Raw genomic sequence first — 22817 nt, forward strand, 5'->3', positions numbered from 1 at the left:
CGGGTTGGGCCGCCGGGCTGTGCCGCCGGCATCAGCGGCTTTGGTGTGTAGACACCTTAAGATGCATAGTGCAAGTGCATATAACAATGCAACTCTAATTGCAACGTTTGCATACAAGTGGTGACGACCACTTCAGTTGTTTTGCACTGTTGACACAATTATTTTGTGCAGCAAAAATATAATTGTTCTAAATATAGCGAGTTTTAAATAAATGGTTTTTTTTCCTGCTACTAATTGGCTGTCTAATCTGAAAAAAGCGTGTGCATGGTGGTAATTTCTTCTAGATCTGACATAACTCTGAAAGGGCCCGTGAGGTGATTACCTAAACCTCCAGCTCAGCTCACTGAACGCTCTGCCGGGGCTGCGGGTTTTTCGAAAGAGATACCGCGGCCCTGGTACATAAAAGGCCTATGACGGAACACAACGGTTTTCAGTCAGTAAGAGTCTGACACTCTCTCACCACTGCTAACCCACAGCGAGAGCGGTCATTTGATGATTTTTAACGTAGTTAAAAAAAAGCTCACTAAATGCTGTTTTAAGGTACATAATGTAGATACATTATTCTTGTGTGCATAGGGGTTTATTTTAATCACCCACGCTGTGCATCTAGGAAAATCTACGGGAAAATTGATCAATTAAAAACTCGTAGCGACATCTATTGAATCCTTATGGTACCTACTAATTAAATCGTGGGAATTATTTGTCATCATGATTAGATAACTACTACGTTACGCTATTTTACTTACTTATATAGGTACTATTTTACTTCAGCCATTCCTTAGTGAAGGATTTGTATGACATTCCGTCACGAAGGACTGACTTAAGTAATCATTAAATGTCTCTGAGTAGGGACGTAAAAGTATTTTTCTTACATTTTAAGTTCTTGTCCCAGTTTTTACTATTTAGGTACCCTTTCTATAACTTGAAAGTAAAGAAGCTTATCGTTATCCAATTAAAAGTTTCAGCAAGACGCAATCAAAAATGCCCATTGACAAAATTACCAATACAAGAGTAAACGGTTCATTATGAAATAAGTACCTACCTAGTTTACAAAGACTGTATGTAATATGATAATAAACATTAAATTAAAATAAAAACATTTTTAGGCCTTGATTATTATTTTAACTATATTGAATATCAGGTGTAGGTAATTTCCAAGGTTTTAACAATGGTAATAAAAGAACCAGCGATCTTTCTAATAAGTAGGTATCTAATGAGTGTGGCGCCGCCCGCATCTATGCAGTATGCACATGCCAATGGTAATTTACCTGAGTATTGTAATCAAAAGGTACTCTACACCTGATTGTTGTGAAGACAAAAGAAACCTAAGAGGTAAAGATTAATAAGCTCTTTAACAGAAAATAAAATTTTTAAATTCAACAAAACACAAAAAGATTGATCTCATTAGATATTAGGTAGGTATAATTTATTTCCTAATAGGTACCTAAAACGGAAACAGACCATAAAGTTTTGTTCTTTATGTTCCGATAGTAATCTAAATTATTGCTGTTATTTCAAAGTGAAGAACATTAGTTAAATTCCTTTTTTTTCTTACGGACAACATAATTATCATTATGGTAATGGACGGCGAATCTGCTAAATCTGTTTCATAATAAAAATGTAGTTGGTACGGTACAATACAAAGCTACTTGACCTACTTATTGCAATGGCAGTTTGCGCAAATACAAATGAAAGGCATGGCAAATTATGTTGAAAAGTTTGTTTTATGAAACCGCCACTACCAAAACAAACATAAGCAAGTACCTATTGATCAGCGAGAGTTTTCAAAAGTTTATTTTATTATTTATTTCACCCGTTTGTAAATGTATGTGTGTACCTATACAAGCTTTTCCAAAACTTTTTTAGCAATTTAGGATTTTCTTTTACAAATAAACAAAATTAAGTGAAGCGCCATCTAGTAGGTAACATACTCGGGTTGGCACACAGTAAAGATGTCATACTGCCTGCTGCTAGATGGCGCCAAAGTATTAAAAATACTTTGATCGTCTATTAAATAAAATCTAATCTTATTAAATATTAAATTAAAGTCATTATTAATGTTCATATATATCTTTAACGACCATATTTTAATTTAAGCGATAGTATTTTATGTGCTTCGACTTTTGTGATAAATACTACACTCGGTGTGAGCCCCCCTGTCTGGTCTGGCTGTCAATGTCAGTCAAATCAAAGTCAACATCCAACGGCGGATATTTTTTTAAATATTTTCATTCATGGATTACAATTTAATTATTTTCTTTTAAATTACAAACTTTTGATAAAAATGGAAACTAAGACCGCGCAGAATAGACAACAGAACCGTACGTAGCCACATCTATGTCTATTCAAAATGATAATTATTTTACATTGTACCCGTAAGTACGAAAATCACTTTTGCACGTGTATTTCAGGATTTTTGAAGCTTTCTCTGAAGAAATCCAGACCAAAACCGACCCAGGACATTGTTAAACATAACAGAAGTTCAGACGTTATTGTACTTGACGAGTCTTTTGATAGACTGAGGAATGATTTAGTAAATAATGTAAGTACTCAATGCTAAGCCATTCTGCCACAAAAAATAACAATACAGGTATTTGAAGTAACTTTTGAAGTAGTTAGTGACCCCTAATTTTAGGAAATTTGCTGCAGCAAACAACATGGGAAATTTTAGAACTGCATAGATGTTTTAAAATGGATTTAAATTCACTTTTCATTTGTAATTTTATTATGTAGGTGAAATGACATTCTTACTCAGTTACCTGCACATTTCCATGATGCTATTACATTATAAGCTAAATACAAGTTACTTAAGAGATGTTTAAGTATAACTGTCTATTTTAGTTTTATCTGCATCCTGGAAGAACATCTGCCCATACCCGGATAATATTTAACTTGTGTTATTCAGACAAAATGTAGCTTTTCAAATGTGAAAGAATTTTCCAAATTATTTTTGTAGGTTTGGAGCCTTATAGGTATAAATAAACAAAAAATATGTTTCTCCTTTATCAAATTACTATGTATTGAAATATTTATGATATGTGTAATGTTTATTCCATTTCAGGTGCAAACTAGTCACAAAATATATTCACCGATAACTATAAATGACTCCTGTGAGCTGTCATTTAAGGATGAACTGCCTAAAATTAGTTTTAACAAGGAATCAAGCAAGAATGGCAGTGTAAGTTTAATAACAAATTAACTTTTGGGGTTTTGAAGAAAAACACTTTTTTGTATTCAGATTATATTTATCACAATATTCAATTTATCTCATGACACACAAACAACAAAATTCATCAACCTAGTTATTTAAGAGCTCTATTAATGATACATATGCAAATATAGTAAATAAAAAGTGTAAAACTTTGATTTATATAACAAGGAAAACTTGTGTCTCATGTTTTAATAAAAGTTATGAAAGATTATATTAAATCTTCCATGAATGTTAGCAAAGAAACTATTTCTTTTATTCTATTAATGAGACTCAATGTAATTTTTTTATAAGTGCTTATTAGTTAAAATAATAATTTCAGTTCTCCTTCAACTGTTCACAAGAAGACACAACACCATCAAAAGAATCGCGACCCAGTATTGGTGGCTGGTCACCGGCACAAAACATCCTTTGTGCAACACCCAGACACGAACCCACACCGTCTTCCCCCCGAGACATAGCCAACGAATCACAAGAACAATGCTCAATAAAAAAAATACATTTATCACAAAAGAAACTTTTAAACGATTTATACGGAGATCAATGGAAATCAATACCCAAGTTATTCAAAGCCATAAAAGCTAAATATGAAAATGACACAGTCTCAAAAAAACTAGAATTCGATGACGATGCAAGTGACAAAGAAAATATAAGACATGATTTGAAACGCAACAAAATGTTGTACTTAACAAATTCTGAGATAAAACGGAGAGAAGATTTGGCTACGGATACAGAGAGAAAATCTAAGAAGAAGTTGTATACCGAAAAGGTACCGAGTACACCGGAGGTTCCTAAAATCACTAGGAACGTAAATAGTACTACGAAAAAGAATAAAGTGAAAAAGGCTATGAGTGTTACCGAGTTGGTAGAGATGAATATTAAGAAAGATATTGAAGTGTTGACAAAAAAGGTTGGTAGTGTTGCTGTTACGCCGAGAGTGGAAATTTGTAAGAGGTTAAGCTTCATCGGTTCTTTAGCAGGTAACAAAACATCCTTATTTTAAATATCTTGTTTGTTTAGCACTAGAAGGGCCGGTATTTATGCTATACCTACTAAGACCGCGCACATATTATACATATATTTTTTTAATATAGATGTAGCTTAACAATAGCAAATTAGGAAAGGTCATAAAATACGAAAAAAAACAAAGAAATAGTTTGTGAAATATTTAACAATGAAGTTGCCTTGCCGTCAATTTGACTGCCTTGGTCTGTCTAGTGTTAAGCGAAATATTCATTTTTAAACCAATTTTTAAAAAATCCCACAACCCAGAGACAAATTTACCTCTACTGGCTATGATTTTTTTAAAGATCTGTGTACAAATTCGCGCGTATCTCTTTTTATGTTTTTACGCAAGTCATATTCTTTACGATGACTTTATGAACTAAAAATATATTTTATTTTTCCTTATTACAGACAACGTCCCATCTTGGCGATGCCACATAGAAGCCATACAGTACATAGATAACTTTAAAACTCTGAAAGAACAACTGACAAGGAGGTTGTTTGTTGAGTTTAACAAAGGAGTATTTGATGACGCCATAGACAATGATCTGCCTATCATTTGGGATACCAAGTTCCGGACTACTGCTGGGTAAGTGATCAGTTTCAGTAAATTTATGTCTTAACTACATTATATTTTATTTTTTGCAATTTGTTCACTGCATTCTCCATTAAAATCATCTGCCTAGCCTGTGCTAATCTTACCAAATGCAGCTCAGTGCTAATCATTAACATTAAGCGAATGCCTATCTGACCTCCTCAACCCAGTTATCTGGGCAACCTGATACACTTTGATATGATGACAGGTTGTCAGATTATTTTTCTTCCCGCACATTAAAATGACTTTTTTGGTGGGAAAACATCAAACGCGGTCGGAGGGGCACCCACAACGGGAGAACAGCATGAGAGAGTCAGAGTCTTACTGACTAAAACCCATCATGTTCCTTCTTAAGCCCTTCATGTACCAGGGCCGCGATAACTCTTGAAAAATCCCGTAGCCGTGTAGGCAGCTAGCAGACAGTTATTTCATTATGTTTATTTATTATGCTTTAATTATGTTTTCCAGAACAACAACAAACCGCTTAATAAAGAACGCTAGAGGTGACCGCATCAGAACTTCCACCATCAAGTTATCAAGTAAAGTGGTGGATGGACCTCAGAGGTTGAGAGACACCCTCATTCATGAGCTCTGTCATGCAGCTACGTGGCTCATTGACTCGGAACTGAGAGCTGGACATGGACCTTTGTGGAATAAATGGTGAAAACTTCCAACATACTATATAGTAATAATGAGGAAAAATTACTTTTTTGGTTGTACCTAAAAGGCGCTAGACCTACTTTAATTTTTTTTTCATTTTGGGAAGTTAGACAATCTCCGAATAACATATAGGCTATGTTTTGTTCGGGTACGGGAAGAAGTTCCCCCGGGATGTGCAGTACCATAGGGAAACAGATAGTTAATAATAATTTTCCAATTGTCAATTATGCCACTGTTGACAATTTGGATCATTGGGTAATTCTTTTGACAGAAAAATAAAAGATAAAATATACTTTATAATTAGGTATATTACAACTTATTTATCTTCATTGTCAACATACATATTACAATGCACAATACACATCTAGCACTCAAACAAATCACTGGTTCTGCAATTAAAAATCGTATGTCTTGTCCGTTTATAAAAACTTTGCATAAGCACATTTTATGAAATGGGCAAATCTACGATGAGGCTACAAAAGTTGTGCCAATATTGTACATTCCTAGAGAGAAATTACAAAATTGCATTTTGTCATTGATATATACAAATATGTATGTACTTTCTTAAGCTAAGAACTAGATATTGCGTCCCGAAAACTCAATGAATACCTTTTTTTTTTACCGACGTCAAAAATCATCAAATGACCCCTCCCGCTGTGGGTTAGCAGCGGTGAGGGAGTGTCAGACTCTTACTGACTAAAAACCGTCGTGTTCCGTAATAGGCCTTTTATGTACCAGGGCCTCGGTATCTCTTTCGAACAACCCGCAGCCCCAACTCAATGTATACCTCTCAACTGTACCTTTGCCATTAGTGCGGTTTTGACAATGCATCAAAATGTATGTCTGCGGAGCGGCACTAATACTCTGTGTATTTATGCTATTACTATAACTTTCATGGGTGTTGTCTATCGCTGAAACCATTTGAAACGCTTAGACAACAGCTCAAAAATAAAAACAATTGTAGCTAATACACAGCCTATCAAGTGCATAACCCAAGGCAGTATGAATCTAGCTTCAAATTCTTTCTCATGGAAATGATGTTTAATCTTTCTCGAATAGTAATGATCCTTTAAGCACTTAGATACCAAACCATTTTCTTTGAAACGGAGCAACTGTGTTTGCATCCTATCGGTGATTGGGAATCCTTTGTAGAAAAAAATACCGAACATCAATTGGGCATATGGTGCATTAAAGTAATATACACGAGGCTGTCCAAATCTGTCACAGTAAAGCTTCTTATAGTACTGATAGACAAATTTTTGTGCTAATGTGAATATTTTATCCGATTGACATACTCTATATAAGTTTTTCGGAGTATCTAAACAATTATTGTCTATTGGAGTTGATACATTCATTTCTGTCTCAATATACATGAGTGTAGCAGCATTAATACATGGCTTTATTTTATACTTAAATAATTCCCGTACCCTATGAATTTGATGCTCTTTTGCCGGGTGTGAAGTTAGACTGAATAAACTTGACTGGTATATACTGTTTATCAAAAACGAGAACCATATCCAGCTTAGAAAAATTCTCTTGACTTCACTTCGATTCGGGATATGAACGCTATTGGCCAGCAAATTCTTGAACAATGTCATCATAACACCAAATTTATCATCTGCTCCTATAATACGAATCATCATCACTGAATAAAGAAGAAAAGTCATCACCAGTAAACCCCACACAGTCGGTTTGAATTCTAAGAAAGCGGTTTTCCAAATTGCAACCAAAGACGCTCTTTTCACGATAATCAGTAAATCATCTTCAAAATCTAGGTGTCCATATAAATAGGTGAATGCATCAGATCTGCTCGCTACTAACCAAATACCTCCAAAAATGATATCGCTCTCATTATTCGTCAAGGTTTTCATGGGTCCAGAGACCGTCATATTAGGACTTATCGTGGAATATATGAATTTGTCATAATCGTAAGTGTAATTCACCTTAAATTGTTCTTTTTCACCCAGTAATTTTAATACTAATTGTTCAGTTCCTAATATATCTGTTTGGGTGATGTTGTTCAGTTGAGCTCTATCTACTGAGTAAGGAGGTCGATGTGGCACCGAGGCTCGAAAACTGCAGTTTTTGAATCCAGTGACAAGTTTGTTTGGGTAGAAGTCAGTTTTTGTTTGTGAACATTCACCATAACATATCACGTCACTGTAATAATGTCCACAGGCGTATTTATCGAATGGATTGTAAGTGTATATGTGAGCTTCATCAGTTGCGTTTATTAGCAGTGAATTAAACACGTGGCTTTCAAGTAAAACGTCAAATATTTTCTTCAGTTCATCTTCTTTTAGAATTTTAATGACGATTAAAAATCTTGCTGCAGGATTCCATGTTGGCTCTTGACGAAGTTTTTTAAAATGATTCGCGAATATATTCGATGTTTTAGCGGCTATAAGATATCCTCGGTGTCTGAATGGTGAACGAATGAATGGTTGTCTGAACACCACTGCAGTTGCCTTCAGTGAATGAATGGCTTTTAGAAGAACATTATCATCAGAATCCATGTCGACGTATGTGAGAACTTTTTGTTCAGAAAAATATTTTTCTATGACATCAGTTATGCACATTATTAATGGCATTTTAGTCTGTGGTTCAATAATGTGAATATTTTCGCTTCTACAACTCGCGAGGCTCAACGTCAGTAAAAAGTGTACCGTCAACATGGTTTGTACAATTTGCTATGGTTTTGTCGACTAACCCGTTCCCAATAGAATGTACTGAAATCAATAAATTCAATCAAGCAATTAATAAATAAAAGGGTATATCTTAATAGATCTCTAGATTGCGATATGTGGTAAAGGAATGGATTTTACATCATTTGGGAGTTTTTGTATAGAGTGATTAATGGTTTATTAGAACTGGAAAGCTCGTTCAGGACATTGTCACCAACTGCCTGTCTAGCCTTTTTCCAACTACGGCCAAACAGCATGCAGCCGAGTACCCGTGTTTTACATGGAGTGAAATCTTTACGGGTGGCCAGAAGCCAGTAAGTCTGACAACCCTATCATATCTAAGCGTATTGGGTTGCCCGGGTAACTGGGTTGAGGAGGTCAGATAGGCAGTCGCTTCTTGTAAAACACTGGTACCCAGCTGCATACAGTTAGACTGGAAGCCGACCCCAACATAGTTGGGAAAAGAGTAGGCAGATAATAGATTCTTAATAGGGAATTTTGTGCTGCTTTGGTTTTCTATCCAAACATTACTTACAGAGTTATTGATAAACAAAATTAATTAGATCATCTTGCTTTGATTGATGATAATAGGGTAGTTTCCAGGGTCGAAATAATGAAATAATATTTAGTCCGCTTTTTAGATAATCAAAAAATATTGGATACGTATTTTTTCTTTTTTTAATTAAACATAAAATGACAAAGATAATACGCTTCAAAAATTAGGAGTGGGGGCCTTTTACGTCACAGTGTCCTGAAAATTGTAGCAACTTGTGACGTCACACTCAACTTTAACACGCTATATCTTAACAAGTTCTGATCCAATTTAAAAAAGAAAAAATACGTATCGCTTATTTTTGGACAATCTACAAGACGGACTAATTATTATTTTTCAGGAAACTACCCTATTCCTTGGAAAATAATTTTAGGGACTAGCCATTGGTATCTTATGAAAGAGCATTAAACCAAAACAGTTAAATTTTCCTCTGTGATACAGCTGCTTAAAAATCACTTATGAAAATCGACCATCATTTATTCAGATTTTTGTAAGTAGGGTAGTAAAAAAAATACCACTTATTTTTTATGTTTTAATAATTTTCTATAAAACATTTTAACAATAGCTTGTATGTATGCATTTTCAAATGTAGAAATATTGTTATAAGTATGTAGGTAACAATGTTGTGTCATTTCCCCGATTTAAAATCTATGTCGATGACATTGTGTCACTATATTTTTTTATTAAGTATCCAGATAATGAACTTATACGGACTGTAGAGAACAAAATGACGAGCGGAGATGTCATAGAGTAAAATCTAAGAAAGTTGTTTCCCAAAATGCTACAGTTCGGGGGACTAGGAACGTGAAGGCCTACGCAGCCTACCTGCCATATGGCCAGCCCCGGATCTTGAATTTTTCTTAGGCGGGGCAAAAACTGAAAAATGCCGCCCCGCCAGCCTACTTAAGTTTATTTTCATCTTTATCATCCATACAATTTCAGCTATCGATATGTTGGCAGGCAGGGCCGTCTCTAGCTCATGTAGCGCCTGGGTGCAATCATCACCCAAGCGCCCCCTATGTATTGAAAGATTTTGAGTAGGTAGTACATAGGTAGTACATATTGATCGAAGTACTTAGAGTAGTTAGTTACAAGGAATATAAATAAAAACGATCGAACAAAAGTCACTTTTTGGAAGGCAAAAGCAAAAAAATGTGTCTAAACCATTGTAGGCTCAAATTGTTGGCCAAGTTTAAGTTATGAAAGTCGAGACAAAACAACGCAATTGCAAAAATGAGCGCGAGCGAAGCGAGCGCGAAAATTTTTCAATTTTGGAACCAACGTTAATTTAATAAGTTTTAAAAAGCGCTGTAACGGAACAAGCAGCGGTAAGCGTAAACTTTTGTTTTTGAAGACTCCATAAATAAATTTTTTTGCTACATCTGACTTATAGATGGTAAGACAGCGTCAAACAGACTTATGAAGTTATCGAAGGAACGCATGTATTAGACAGCGCGAGCGAAGCGAGCGCGAAATTTTTTTCAGCCTACTATACAAAAGTACCTGATCAGGTACATAGTAAAGCAACAATAAGCCGCGAGCGTAGCGAGCGCGAACTTTTTCAAATTATTTGTTTGAAGACTCAAAAAATAAACTGGGAATTATGTACAAATAAAAAGAAACCTTGATTAGAGCGAGTGCCATTTGTGTTCGTTGGTTCGGTGCGTCAACAAAAATAGTAAATAAAGTCACTTAGTCGCGAGCGTAGCGAGCGAGAATTTTTTCACTTAGTGGGGGATGTTAAAAGTGAAAAATAATCAAAATGATCAATGAAACCAAAGCGAAGGCGACTACTTTAGAAACTTTGCTTATCAGTATCATGATACAATGTGGAACATCTTTATCAAACGGGTGTAATTTCATCGAAATTTCCTGTTAGTGGGGCGTCCCGCGGCGCCCCTGAGACCGAGACTCCCGGGTTATTGGGCGGCCCTGTAGGTAACTATTGTAGTTATCTGTGATGTAGGATTTAAAATAAAAATAAATATGCCATAAGTGTTCTTCCAAAAATTATTGGCTCATAGATACTAGCCAATAATTTTTATTAATCAGTTTTAGTTTGCTAAAACTTCGCCTCGTGAATAATAAATGTTCGTGCAGTCGTGCAGCATATATCTCACTCCGCGCTTATAGGGTATCGGTCAAATTGATATGGCTATGAAATTGCTGTACTTGTGCTATTATTTATTCCGTGGTCATTAAATTGATGATGAGTTGTCCATTGGTCTGAGAAGTGTGAATTGGGAAGCCTGATTTTGCCGCCCCCTGAATTTGCCGCCCGGGGCATAGGCCCCGGCTTGCCCCCCCCTAGATCCGGGGCTGCATATGGCAATTCCTCTCATCTTTCCTTCTATCATTATTCTGACATATTATTTACATGGATGATCTTGACTATTGGGAGAATATAATGTCAATGCCGTTTGTAACGGTTACACAATAGCTCAAAAATAAAAACAACTGTAGCTAATACACAGCCCACCAAATACATCTCCCAAGGCAATATGAACCTTGCTTCAAATTCTTTTTCATGGAAATGATGTTTAATTTTTCTCGAATAGAAGTGACCCTTTAAGCATTTAGAGACCAAACCATTTTCTTTGAAACGGAGCATATTTGTTTGCATCCTATCTGTTATTGGAAACCCTTTGTTGAAAAAAATACCGTAAATGATTTGAGCATAAGGTGCTTTAAAGTAATAAACCAGGGGTCGGCCATATCCGTCGTAGTAAAACTTTTTATAGTACTTATAGACAAATTTTTGTGCTAATGTGAATATTTTATCCGATTTGCATACTCTATATAAGTTTTTCGGAGTTTCTAAACAATTATTGTCTATTGGAGTTGTTACATTCACTTCTGACTGAATATACATGAGCGTCGCAGGATTAATACACGGCTTCACTTTATACTTAAATAATTCCCGAACCTTATGAATCTGAGGCTCTTTTGCCGGGTGTGAAGTTAGACTGACTAAACTTGACTGGTATATACTGTTTATCAAGTACGAGAACCAAATCCAGCCTATAAGAATGCCCTTGACTTCACTTCGAGTCGGGATATGCACGCTATTAGCCAGCAAATTCTTAAACAATTTCATCATAACACCGAATTTATCATCTGCTCCTAAAATGCGGATCATCATCACTGAATAAAGAAGAAAAGTCATCACCAGTAAACCCCACACAGTCGGCTGGAATTCTAAGAAAGCAGTTTTCCAAATTGCAACGAAAGATGCTCTTTTCACGATAATTAATAAATCATCTTCAAAATCTAGGTGTCCATGTAAATAGGTGAATGCATCAGATCTGCTCGCTACTAACCAAATGCCTCCAAAAATGATATCGCTCTCATTATTGGTCAAGGTTTTCATGGGTCCAGAGACCGTCATATTAGGACTTATGGTAGAGTAGATAAATTTGTCATAATCGTAAGTGTAATTCACCTTAAATTGTTCTTTTTCACCCAGTAATTTTAGTACTAATTGTTCAGTTCCTAATATATCTGTTTGGGTGATGTTGTTCAGTTGAGCTCTATCTACTGAGTACGGAGGTCGATGTGGCACCGAGGCTCGAAACTTGCAGTTTTTTAATCCAGTAACAAGTTTGTTTGGGTATAAGTCAGTTTTTGTTTGTGAACATTCACCATAACATATCACGTCACTGTAATAATGTCCACAGGCGTATTTATCGAATGGATTGTAAGTGTATATTTGAGCTTCATCAGTTGCGTTTATTAGCAGTGAATTAAATACGTGGCTTTCAAGTAAAACGTCAAATATTTTCTTCAGTTCATCTTCTTTTAGAATTTTAATGACGATTAAAAATCTTGCTGCAGGATTCCATGTTGGCTCTTGACGAAGTTTTTTAAAATGATTCGCGAATATATTCGATGTTTTAGCGGCTATAAGATATCCTCGATGTCTGAATGATGAACGAATGAATGGTTGTCTGAACACCACTGTGGTTGCCTTCAGTGAATGAATGGCTTTTAGAAGAACATTATCATCAGAATCCATGTCGACGTATGTGAGAACTTTTTGTTCGGAAAAATATTTTTCTATGACATGAGTTATGCACATTATTAATGGCATTTTAGTCTGTGGTTCAATAATGTGAATATTTTCGCTTCTACAACTCGCGAGGCTCAACGTCAGTAAAAAGTGTACCGTCAACATGGTTTATACAATTTGCTATGGTTTTGTCGACTAACCCGTCCACAATAGAATGTACTGAAATCAATGAATTAGATATAATTATATAAAAGTGTATATCTTAATACATCTGTGACCTTCTTGATTGTAATCTGTGGTAAAGGAATGGATTTTACATCATTGGGTAGTTTTTGTATAGAGTGATTGATGATCTCCATTAGAGCTTGGAAAGTTCGTTAAGGACATTCCCATGGTCCACTCTTGGAGCGGGACGTAGGCAGCGGGGGTGAATAAAGGGGCGCGGGGGATGACTGGTGACAGGACTGTCAGTGGTGGGTATTACCAACTGCCTGTCTAGCCTTTTTCCAACTCACCTGGGTTCGGCTTACAGTCTAACCACATGCAGTTGAGTACCAGTGTTTTACATGTAGCGACTGCTTATCTGACCTCAACCCAGCTAATCGGGCAACCCGATACCAGTTGCTAAGACTGATTATCAGACTTTCTGGCTTCTGACTGTCCGTAACGACTGCCAAAGATGTTCAAATGACAGTCAGCACTCACCAGCTTATCGTGCCTTCCGAAACACGGAAGAACTTGATTGACGATGGTACCTTGGTAAATAATTGTAGGGACCAGCCAGTTGTCTCTAACGAAAGATCATTAAACCTAAAAAAGCTTTTAGCACCTTATTAAAGTTCAGCATAATTCGATTGTTTTGTTGTTTTTGTTAAACTTATTCCAGAACTAAATATTTAAGAAAATAGTCTACAACCTGCTCTTTTGCTTTTTGCCGTACTATACTTTTCCCTTGTGATGAATGTTCTTGAAAATTACTTAGCAAAATCGACCATGAAAACGTTTTGTGGGTAGTGTAATAAAATAAAAATAAAAAATACCACCAATTTTTAAATGTTTTTATACTTTTCTATAAAACATAACAATACAAAAAAATATGGGTTTTGAATTCGCCTACATACGTAATAATTAACTAGCTCCGGAATGTCTTCATTTTAAACATTTTCAAATGGAAAAATATATGAACTCAGTAGGTAAACATTTTTGACTGTTCTGCGACTCATAATGCTGTGGAGAACAAAATGACGAGCGGAGATGCCATAACGGAAAATCTCCTTAGAAAGTAGTTTCGCCAATATGCGGGTGTTCGGGGGACGAGAAATGTTACTGGCTCCAGTCTCATAGGGAGAGTTCCTTAGAGTCCGCCCATTTTTTGTAACCCCAAAAATCTTCGATAGATGTGTTATGGAACCTAACTGCCCCGATTGTTCACTTGTAACTGAACTTTTTGGCCAGGCCCACTGTACGTATTCGATCTGAAAAAGGCGCCTGATCTGCCTGCCTTATTGCATCTCCGCTCATCTTTCGTTTCTCCGTGATTCGGAGAAATTATTTACATGGATGATCTTATGTACAGGCAAAAAATAATGTCAATGCCTTTTGTAACGTTTATACAACAGCTCAAAAATGAAAACGATTGTAGCTAATACACAGCCCACCAAATACATACCCCAAGGCAATATGAATCTAGATTCGAACCCTTTTTCATGGAAATGGTGTTTAATCTTTCTCAAATAGTAATGATCCTTTAAGCACTTAGTGACCAAACCATTTTCTTTAAAACGGAGCATATTTGTTTGCATCCTATCTGTTATTGGAAACCCTTTGTAGAAAAAAATACCGAAAATCACTTGAGCAAATGGCGCACGAAAATAATATGTAAGGGGTCGTCCAAATCTATCGTTGTAAAACTTCTTATAGTACTTATACATTAATCTTTGTACTATAGTGTATAGTTTATCCGATTTGCAAACTCTGTGTAAGTTTTTTAAAACATCTAGACAATTATCGTCTATTGGAGTTCTTACATTCATTTCTGTCTCAATGTAGATAAGCATTGAAGGATTAATACAAGGCTTCATTTTATAAACAAATATTTCGCGAATTTTATGAACCTGATGCTCTTTTGCCGGGTGTGAAGTAAGACTAACTAAACTTGACTGGTATATACTGTTTATCAAGTACGAGAACCAAATCCAACCTATAAGAATGCCCTTGACTTCACTTCGAGTCGGTATATGAACGCTATTAGCTAGCAAGTTCTTGAACAATTTCATCACAACACCGAATTTATCATCTGCTCCTAAAATGCGGATCATCATCACTGAATAAAGAAGGAAAGTCATCACCAGTAAACCCCACACAGTCGGTTGGAATCCTAAGAAAGCGGTTTTCCAAATTGCAACCAAAGACGCTCTTTTCACAATAATTATTAAATCATCTTCAAAATCTAGGTGCCCATATAAATAGGTGAATGCATCAGATCTGCTCGCTACTAGCCAAATACCTCCAAAAATGATATCGCTCTCATTATTCGTCAAGATTTTCATGGGTCCAGAGACTGTCATATTAGGACTTATGGTAGAGAACTTCAGGTTGTCATAATCGTAACTATAATTCACCTTGAATTGTTCTTTTTCACTCAGTAAATGCAATACTAATTGTTCAGTTCCTAATGTATATGTTTCGGTGTTTTTGTCGAGCCGGTCTTTATTTATTGCGAAAGGAGCTCGATGTGGCGCCGTTGCTCGAAAACTGCAGTTTTTTAATCCAGTAACAAGTTTGTTTGGGTACAAGTCAATTTTTGTTTGTGAACATTCACCATAACATATCACGTCACTGTAATAATGTCCACAGGCGTATTTATCGAATGGATTGTAAGTGTATATTTGAGCTTCATCAGTTGCATTTATTAGCAGTGAATTAAATACGTGGCTTTCAAGTAAAACGTCAAATATTTTCTTCAGTTCATCTTCTTTTAGTATTTTAATGACGATTAAAAATCTTGCTGCAGGATTCCATGTTGGCTCTTGACGAAGTTTTTTAAAATTATCCGCGAATATATTTGATGTTTGAGCGTTTACAAGATATCCTTGATGTTTGAATGATGAATGAATGAATGGTTGTCTGAACACCACTGCAGTTGCCTTCATAGAATGAATGGCTTTTAGAAGAAGATTATCATCAGAATCCATGTCGACGTATGTGAGAACTTTTTGTTCAGAGAAATATTTTTCAATGACATCAGTTATGCACATTATTAATGGCATTTTAGTCTGTGGTTCAATAATGTGAATATTTTCGCTTTTACAACACGCGAGGCTCAACGTCAGTAAAAAGTATACAGCCAACATGTTTCACACTATGATATGATTCTGTCGACTAACCGTTTATGTATTTGTAATCAAATTTTCTAAAATCAATGCGTAGGAAATAAAAGTGAATATCTTAATAGATCTGTGACTTACTAGATGCTAATCTGTGGTAAAGGTGTGACATCATTTGTTATTATTTTTGTATAGTATGATTGATAGTCTATGTAAAAGCTAGGCATTGTTAAGCATACTAAAAGTGTTGTGTGTATTTGATGATTGATGGTTTATTTTATGTATGTTCTAATTGTTATATCAGTAATTAGTTTAGATTACTAGTTGTGCCTCACTGCTAGTATTATCCGCGGAGAAGAAAATGACTAGCGGAGATGTCATAATGCAAAATCTTCATAGCACGCCAAAATACGGGTGTTCGGGGGCGAGACACCTTGGGAACAAATGGATTGATTACAACTACGTACGTTATTTTTTCGAAGGTGTCAATAATTGAAAATTATAACTAACCGTTTTCCCGCGGTTTCACTCGTGCCCCGTGTGAACTTCTGCCCGTATCGGGATAAACTGTGTTATAACTTTAGGGTACTAACAATAAAAAATGTTCCCTCTTCATCTTAATAATACAGTTTAAACTAAAGATTCTTCATGTTTTCAGGGCCAAGCGCGCACTGATGGTTTATCCTGAGCTAGGCGAGATATCAAGATGTCATGACATGAACATACATTATAAGTATTGTTACAAATGTACCAAGTGTGGATATAGGTAAGAAAACACTTATTTTCATATAGTAAATTTTGCTTTATATGTAGTTAACTTTTTCTATTTTCTTCGTGTGGGACTGTTTGTTTCTTTACCATAATATTTTAAATGGGTTTCGAGGGAAATTCAATCAAAGCCAAGTTAAAATGCCTGGCCTTTCTCCGGCCCAATATCATCTCAGTCAATCCAGCAGTTTTGCCCTTACAGGTTAACAAACAACCTAGATATATCATTACTAACTATTTGTTTAAATTATTTATGTTTCAGCATAAAACGCCATTCAAAATCGATAGATATAACTAAAAAATGCTGCGGCTATTGCCGTGGAACTTTCGAGTTGATTTTAAACAAGAAAAACAAAGATGGAGTCGTGGTATCAACTCCCGCTAGGAAAGGCAACACGAATGAATTTGCTTTGTACGTCAAAGAGCATTATGCCACGCTTAAAGATGGGACGAAGACTCATGCGCAGGTCATGAAGATTTTAGGTGAACAATTTTCGAAAAGTAAAGGCACTTGATGGTAGCAGAAATAACATATTTGTAAGTACTAGTTTGAATTTTTAGTAGAAAGTATCCGGTTTTGAGTGGTTGTGTAACAGTTTGTGGTAACAAGTTGGTTTAAATTATTCAGAAAAAGAAAACAAAAAAATACTTATCATTGCTGCCATTTTGTATGGCTTGACCATTTGTTTCTAAAAACCAGTGTTTTGGACATGTGAAGTATTGGGAACTTCTTAATTGATATTATTCAAAAGTTTTTGGTTATAAGACATAATTTTGATATCCAATTTACCTATGGATGTGCCTTACTATACAGGAATAAATAAATCTGTCGGTATGATTTTAAAATATAGATTAATATGAAACTATGTATAAATATGTAAATCGGACATAAATATCAAACTTTTTTGATTATGTGAATTTTGTACAAGTAAATTTAATATAATTTACAAGAGTTTGTTAGGTAAGTATATATTGTTAATTCTAATTAATTAATATATAATTTTATTTGTAGACTAATTGTACAGGTTACAATGAATTTTTGACTGTTTCTTAATTTGTAATAATCTTGCCTTTAATTAGGTTGGAATAGATATTGAATGAATTATTCTGAACGTGTATTCTTATAATAAGCAATATTAAATGGGACAATGTATATTCATTTTTTTTTTATTTCCAGGTTAGGTTTGTATAACCTTACTAACCTAACCATTTTTTTAAAATCATATTTTCTTTAAAACATTTGGTTGGAGCTCGTTGAGACGTTGCTTTTCAGGTAAAAAAATTACACTCATCTTAAAGGTTTAAATAAAACAATGAATTTTCAATACCGTTTATCGAATTTATTTTTACATATTAGATGATTAATACGTACAGTCTTGGGAATATAAAAAAAACGCTATATTTTACAACAAATTCAATGTTATTTCGTTAGAAGTACTTCAGTACCTCCAACATATATACACTTAATAGTAAAAAATAAAATTAAAAAGTGGCATGTATGGTCGCTGCTATTTCACCATACTTTTTATGTACTTAGACATTACATTTATTTACATAGGAATTAATTAAATGAGCATCTTTTCTAATGCAACATTATTATTTATTTCATATTTTTTTTTTATCTCAAAATAACGTTACAATATTCAAGTGAGATGGTACTTTTTTATCAATAAATATTCTTTAGCTCTTTTGTCTAATTTATACAATTATTTTTTTATCTATCTATTGTAGTGGCAACATTCATTATTTTTAACAAAAATGTTTTGGGATAGTAACACTGAAAGTAATGATATTTTTAAACCCAGAAAATAGTAAATGTATTTAGAAAAAAATGTTTTGATCATCGTTTCAAATTATATTTTCCGAAATTAATATATTTTTCCAGTATTACTGTCCCAGTGGCGTCATATTATATCAACATATATTTTAAATCGTGCTTTTAACATTCTTTCTTTTCAATTGAACAGATACAAAAAGGTTTCTTTTTTTAATAAATGGCAAGTCATGAAGTCCGTGCATTAGAGTTTACAAGTGAAAACAGTAAAACATTTTTAGAGGAATAGAAAAAATGTTTATAATGCTTAGATAATATGTATATTTGAAATAAAATGCGGATGAACTCTGCAGAATTATTAAAACTCTGCAGAATGCATGGTCATCACTAAAATAATTGCAATTTCTATTGTTATTTTAGTCTGCGTTAACTGGGGGAAATTCAGAGTATTTTTTCACCATATTATTTATGAGAATTATAATATGGTAAGATTAAGATAATCAGGCTAAAACATTTAATTCGTACAGAGATTTCAACACCTGCTAAATAATTTACATGTAACTACAACAGTGCAATTATAATTATGACAATTTAATATTTTATGGATATGATGAGGGACACAGGATATTTAGAACTGATATAAATCTTTTTTTATAAAATTGTAATGGTCATAGACATTCAGACATAACAGAATACAAAACACAAAATTTTATTTTAAAGATAATTTCAATAAAATTACCAGGGTATTTCAATCACCATTTTGCAATTATTTATTAAAATTATCTCTAAAATTAATAAAGTACAATATGCAACATTATTACCAATGTTGAAAACTGTACTAAATACTTAGAATTATTTTGATAATCATCTTAACATTAAATATGGACAGATTGTTTCAAATAAAATGTTTACTGATATCACATACATTTAATTCTTTATTTAACACTAAAACGGATTAGGATTCTGTAACTTTAAGTGCCTTAAGTCTAAGTGGAAAATTATAATCGAATTTTGAGCTGCAACGCAAAATGCAGACTTTAGTATAACTCTGCAGAATGAGTTACACGCTTACAGTAGAATTCAAACGACGCTTGTCAAACGAAATCTCAGAAGATATATTTTACATAGACCGTATTGACTAAAAAGTTAGCTATTTACAAAAGGCCGTTACAATTTATTATCTTAATTACGTCGTGTTACATCTAACATTTACAATTTTACATTGATTTAATTCGTTAAAGTCAAATGGTTCATGGCTACAAAATTATTCTCATAATGGTACGTTTATTCACGTAAAAATATTTGCTCAGAGAAATTAAGTAAGTCGAGAAATTAAAAGAAATCAATATGAACTGTACAGAGTAAGTTTAATTAAGTTACTTAAATAAAATAGCTTTAAAATGCGTGTTTTGCCTTATTTAGGCATACTTTAACTCCCCACTTTTCACTGTCCTGTTTGTCATTCATTTAATGAGCATAATTAAATGCATCACACTAAGAGTTTACTGGCTCAAGTGTTTACTTATAATATCAATATAAACTTGACACTCAATATAGCCAGACAGTCATTATTTTATCAAAAACTGAGTTCTGTCGTGTACGACAGATTTATGGTAAATCAGGTATGCGAAGGCTGAGGGTTTGGAGACGGATCCTTCATGGAACGGATCCTCAGGAATCCGTCTTGAGCCACCAGCATGCTGTTCCCCTCAGCCTCTGGCGGGATCTCATCCTGGGGTTGGGAGTACGAAGCCTCGTAACTGCAGTTCCTAGGAGCTGGTTGAGGCGTCCCTCCTAACGCACAGGGGTACCCTCTCTCGTTGGGGTCTTCTGAAAACCCGTACAAGTCAGTAGACTTAGGCCTATCTGGGAACCCGTTGCCTTTACCACGCTTCTGGCTCCCGCTAGAGTTAACCATGGAGGTTGACGGCGAATTTCTACGCTGCGAACTCCTGATCTGTTGGCACGGGTCGTTACTGTAACTCCTGTTAGGGTTCAAAGTCTGGATACCAGAAGCGTGGTAAGAGGCATTTTCCGTGTTGTAGTTGCCATATTCATCAGGCGTATGCGGCTGATGGTAGTGATGGCCAATCGCGGAGTCATATCCCATCGTCATGCAATTCTGAACGTTCTTGTTCTTTGCTCTGTGCTTTTTCCGAGGATTGCTATTAGTTCTAGACGACACTCTGTCATAAGACATGTGCTTGAAGTTGTGTGAACTGCGGTTCGACCCTGCATTGTAATTTTGGTTCTTGATGTCTCTGATAAAATCACTGTTACTTCCGTATTGGATGACGTTGTATTCGTGGTCTAAGGGATCATCGCCCTGAAGGGACTGAATGGCTGGATCGCAGTTCGAATAGTGGTCGTCTGACGCAGACTCTATGCCATTATATCCAGCCATGTTCGGATGGTGTTTGATCAGGTGGTTAGTAACGCCCTGGCTGGAAGTCGCGTTGCTCGATTCCGTAGAGCTACTATGCCCTGCGTTTGCAATAGAACTATGGCCTGAGTAATTCTCAGTCCCAGAATTGTTATCGCAGTTTCCTGTCAAGGTGTTAAGTTGGAATCTCTGATGGTCTATCCCCGGTCCGCAGCATGGATCAGGCATGGCTGGATGGTGGCCAGTTGTCTCGTAAATTGGCTTTCCAGTCCTCATCGTGTAGGTATGGAGGTTGGTGTTTGTGTTGCAAATCGCAGGGTAATCTGACTCGAATTGTTCGTTGCTGGAACCAGCTCCGCAAGCGAAAAGACCAAGGCCTGATATTTTGTGGCCGTCAGCCTTTTCATGCTGCAGAGCTATCCCAACTTTCAGACTTATGACCCATGAGATTAATGCAACTATACTTACCTCTAGAAGCCTCAGAGAGAACTGGTAGCCCCATTGCAACCAGTCGAACTTGGTCATGTTATGTTGATTTATTCCAAAGATACCGAAAATCTGCAATGCTGCCATCAAGATAAAAAGTAGTGCAGTTGCTAATTTTATTTGAATGGCGTGCTGCAGATTTTGGAAACCATTAATATACGTATGACTCTTTTTCTGTAAAACAGTTTTGAGCATTTTATATACATATAAATAGCAGAGACCTAGTGTTAGGCATACTATTATAAATATTATCTGACATGTAAGACCTAATACCCTCTTTTCGCCGCCCTGCGTATTTCTATTTATTGTATTACTACTTTCAAAGATATGCAACATTATGCAGGACAGTATGTGTAGACTGCCTCCTAAAATTATAGTTCTAGGTCGTAAAAGGAATGAACAGCAGGTATTCTTAAAATTAATACTATTTGTTAGCAGGAATAGTATGATACAAGCGAAAGCTATGCTAAGGAATATTTCTGGGACGTGAAGAAGTATTTCACTAATGAATTTGTGAAGGGAATTGTTGATATTATACGGATCGTAACACATGTAGAAGATTCTTAGGAGACATACAAGGACCAAAATTAAATGGAGTATTATGAAATAGTACTGCGTAAACAAATGTGTGTATTTGTTGTAGCAGACTATCTTGAAGATGGAGTAGACCGCCAGTATCGTGAACATGACTGTCACTAAGTAAATGTGGAGGTTCCAAGCGAACGGCCAAGCCGCCCCTGGCCTCTGAACCGGCCCCGAGTTCTTTGAATCTTGCTTCAAGATTTTCTTATCCGAATTCACATTCGCTAGATTGTGGTACCTCTCTGTCGACATTTCGGGGTCTTTAAGCTCGAAACCAATAGTCGTAGCAGGAGTGTACTCATCTCTTCTGCTATCGTTGGCTTCTGTTTGCTTATTAGTAGCATACTGAAGATTTCTCCTCGTATTTGTTTCTCCATTCTGGTCTACAATTAAAGGCCTATCTAGATTGTTCATTTCTGGATCTAGGACTGCTAAAACCGATCCTTCGGTTGACGAATCCCTGTTTGAGTCGCTCAACGTGACTCCTACTTCTTTTGTAACGAAGATGTCACTCTTTGAGGTCTTTTCTTGGTTGTGCTGAGGTTTAGCAGTAACTGTTCTTAGGAGAACATCTGGGATGTCCTCTTTTCTTCCATTTGAGCCCGACAGTATCCTGGATATTGTCGGGATGTTGAGCGAATTCGGCACGAAGTCTGTGAAATTCGCCTGATCCGTCCCCGGCTGTTTAACGTCGCTGTCTAATTCATCCGGCTGCAAAGAGAAAGGGTTTATTGTTAGTTATAAAAATAGGAGTGTTGAGAACTTCAAAAAGGATGTTCTTAAT

At 35.5% G+C, this 22817-nt stretch overlaps 3 protein-coding genes across 4 annotated transcripts in view; 1 reads left to right on the plus strand and 2 right to left on the minus strand.

The window, feature by feature from the left end:
• Window positions 1-2171: 2171 nt before the first annotated feature.
• On the plus strand, window positions 2172-17965 carry LOC110372404 (uncharacterized). Its single transcript, XM_021329084.3, has 8 exons — window positions 2172-2321; window positions 2412-2542; window positions 3062-3178; window positions 3531-4188; window positions 4625-4802; window positions 5277-5468; window positions 16699-16806; window positions 17071-17965. Exons 1-8 carry the CDS (start codon window positions 2285-2287, stop codon window positions 17321-17323), a joined length of 1674 nt encoding a protein of 557 aa, XP_021184759.3. The 5' UTR covers window positions 2172-2284; the 3' UTR covers window positions 17324-17965.
• LOC135118806 (ionotropic receptor 21a-like) lies at window positions 12910-16011 on the minus strand. The gene is made up of 2 exons (XM_064041789.1): window positions 14742-16011; window positions 12910-12933 (listed from the first exon to the last, which is right to left on the minus strand). Exons 1-2 carry the CDS (start codon window positions 15906-15908, stop codon window positions 12910-12912), a joined length of 1191 nt encoding a protein of 396 aa, XP_063897859.1. The 5' UTR covers window positions 15909-16011.
• A 161-nt stretch (window positions 17966-18126) lies between the features above and the next one.
• LOC110372403 (uncharacterized) overlaps window positions 18127-22817 on the minus strand; it is a 562146-nt gene continuing 557455 nt past the window's right edge. For both annotated transcript variants that reach the window (XM_021329080.3, XM_021329083.3), the window contains one exon: window positions 18127-22744. In XM_021329080.3, coding sequence (XP_021184755.1) covers window positions 20201-22744 — 2544 coding nt within the window. In that variant the 3' untranslated portion in view covers window positions 18127-20200. The remainder of the gene's footprint in view (window positions 22745-22817) is intronic.

The sequence above is a fragment of the Helicoverpa armigera genome, chromosome 26, assembly GCF_030705265.1.
Source record: "Helicoverpa armigera isolate CAAS_96S chromosome 26, ASM3070526v1, whole genome shotgun sequence".
Classification (NCBI taxonomy): domain Eukaryota; kingdom Metazoa; phylum Arthropoda; class Insecta; order Lepidoptera; family Noctuidae; genus Helicoverpa; species Helicoverpa armigera.

What these genes read in the sequence shown, in the direction of transcription:
- LOC110372404 (XM_021329084.3), top strand. Translation starts at nt 2,285, where the DNA reads ATGGAAACTAAGACCGCGCAGAATAGACAACAGAACC. An exon ending in GCAGAATAGACAACAGAACC is followed by an intron (nt 2,322 to 2,411) that starts GTACGTAGCCAC and finishes CGTGTATTTCAG; the next exon opens with GATTTTTGAAGCTTTCTCTG. An exon ending in CTTCATCGGTTCTTTAGCAG is followed by an intron (nt 4,189 to 4,624) that starts GTAACAAAACAT and finishes TCCTTATTACAG; the next exon opens with ACAACGTCCCATCTTGGCGA.
- LOC135118806 (XM_064041789.1), bottom strand. Translation starts at nt 15,908, where the DNA reads ATGGATTCTGATGATAATCTTCTTCTAAAAGCCATTCATTCTATGAAG. An exon ending in ACATTGAGACAGAAATGAAT is followed by an intron (nt 12,934 to 14,741) that starts GTAAGAACTCCA and finishes CATTGATTTCAG; the next exon opens with TACATTCTATTGTGGACGGG.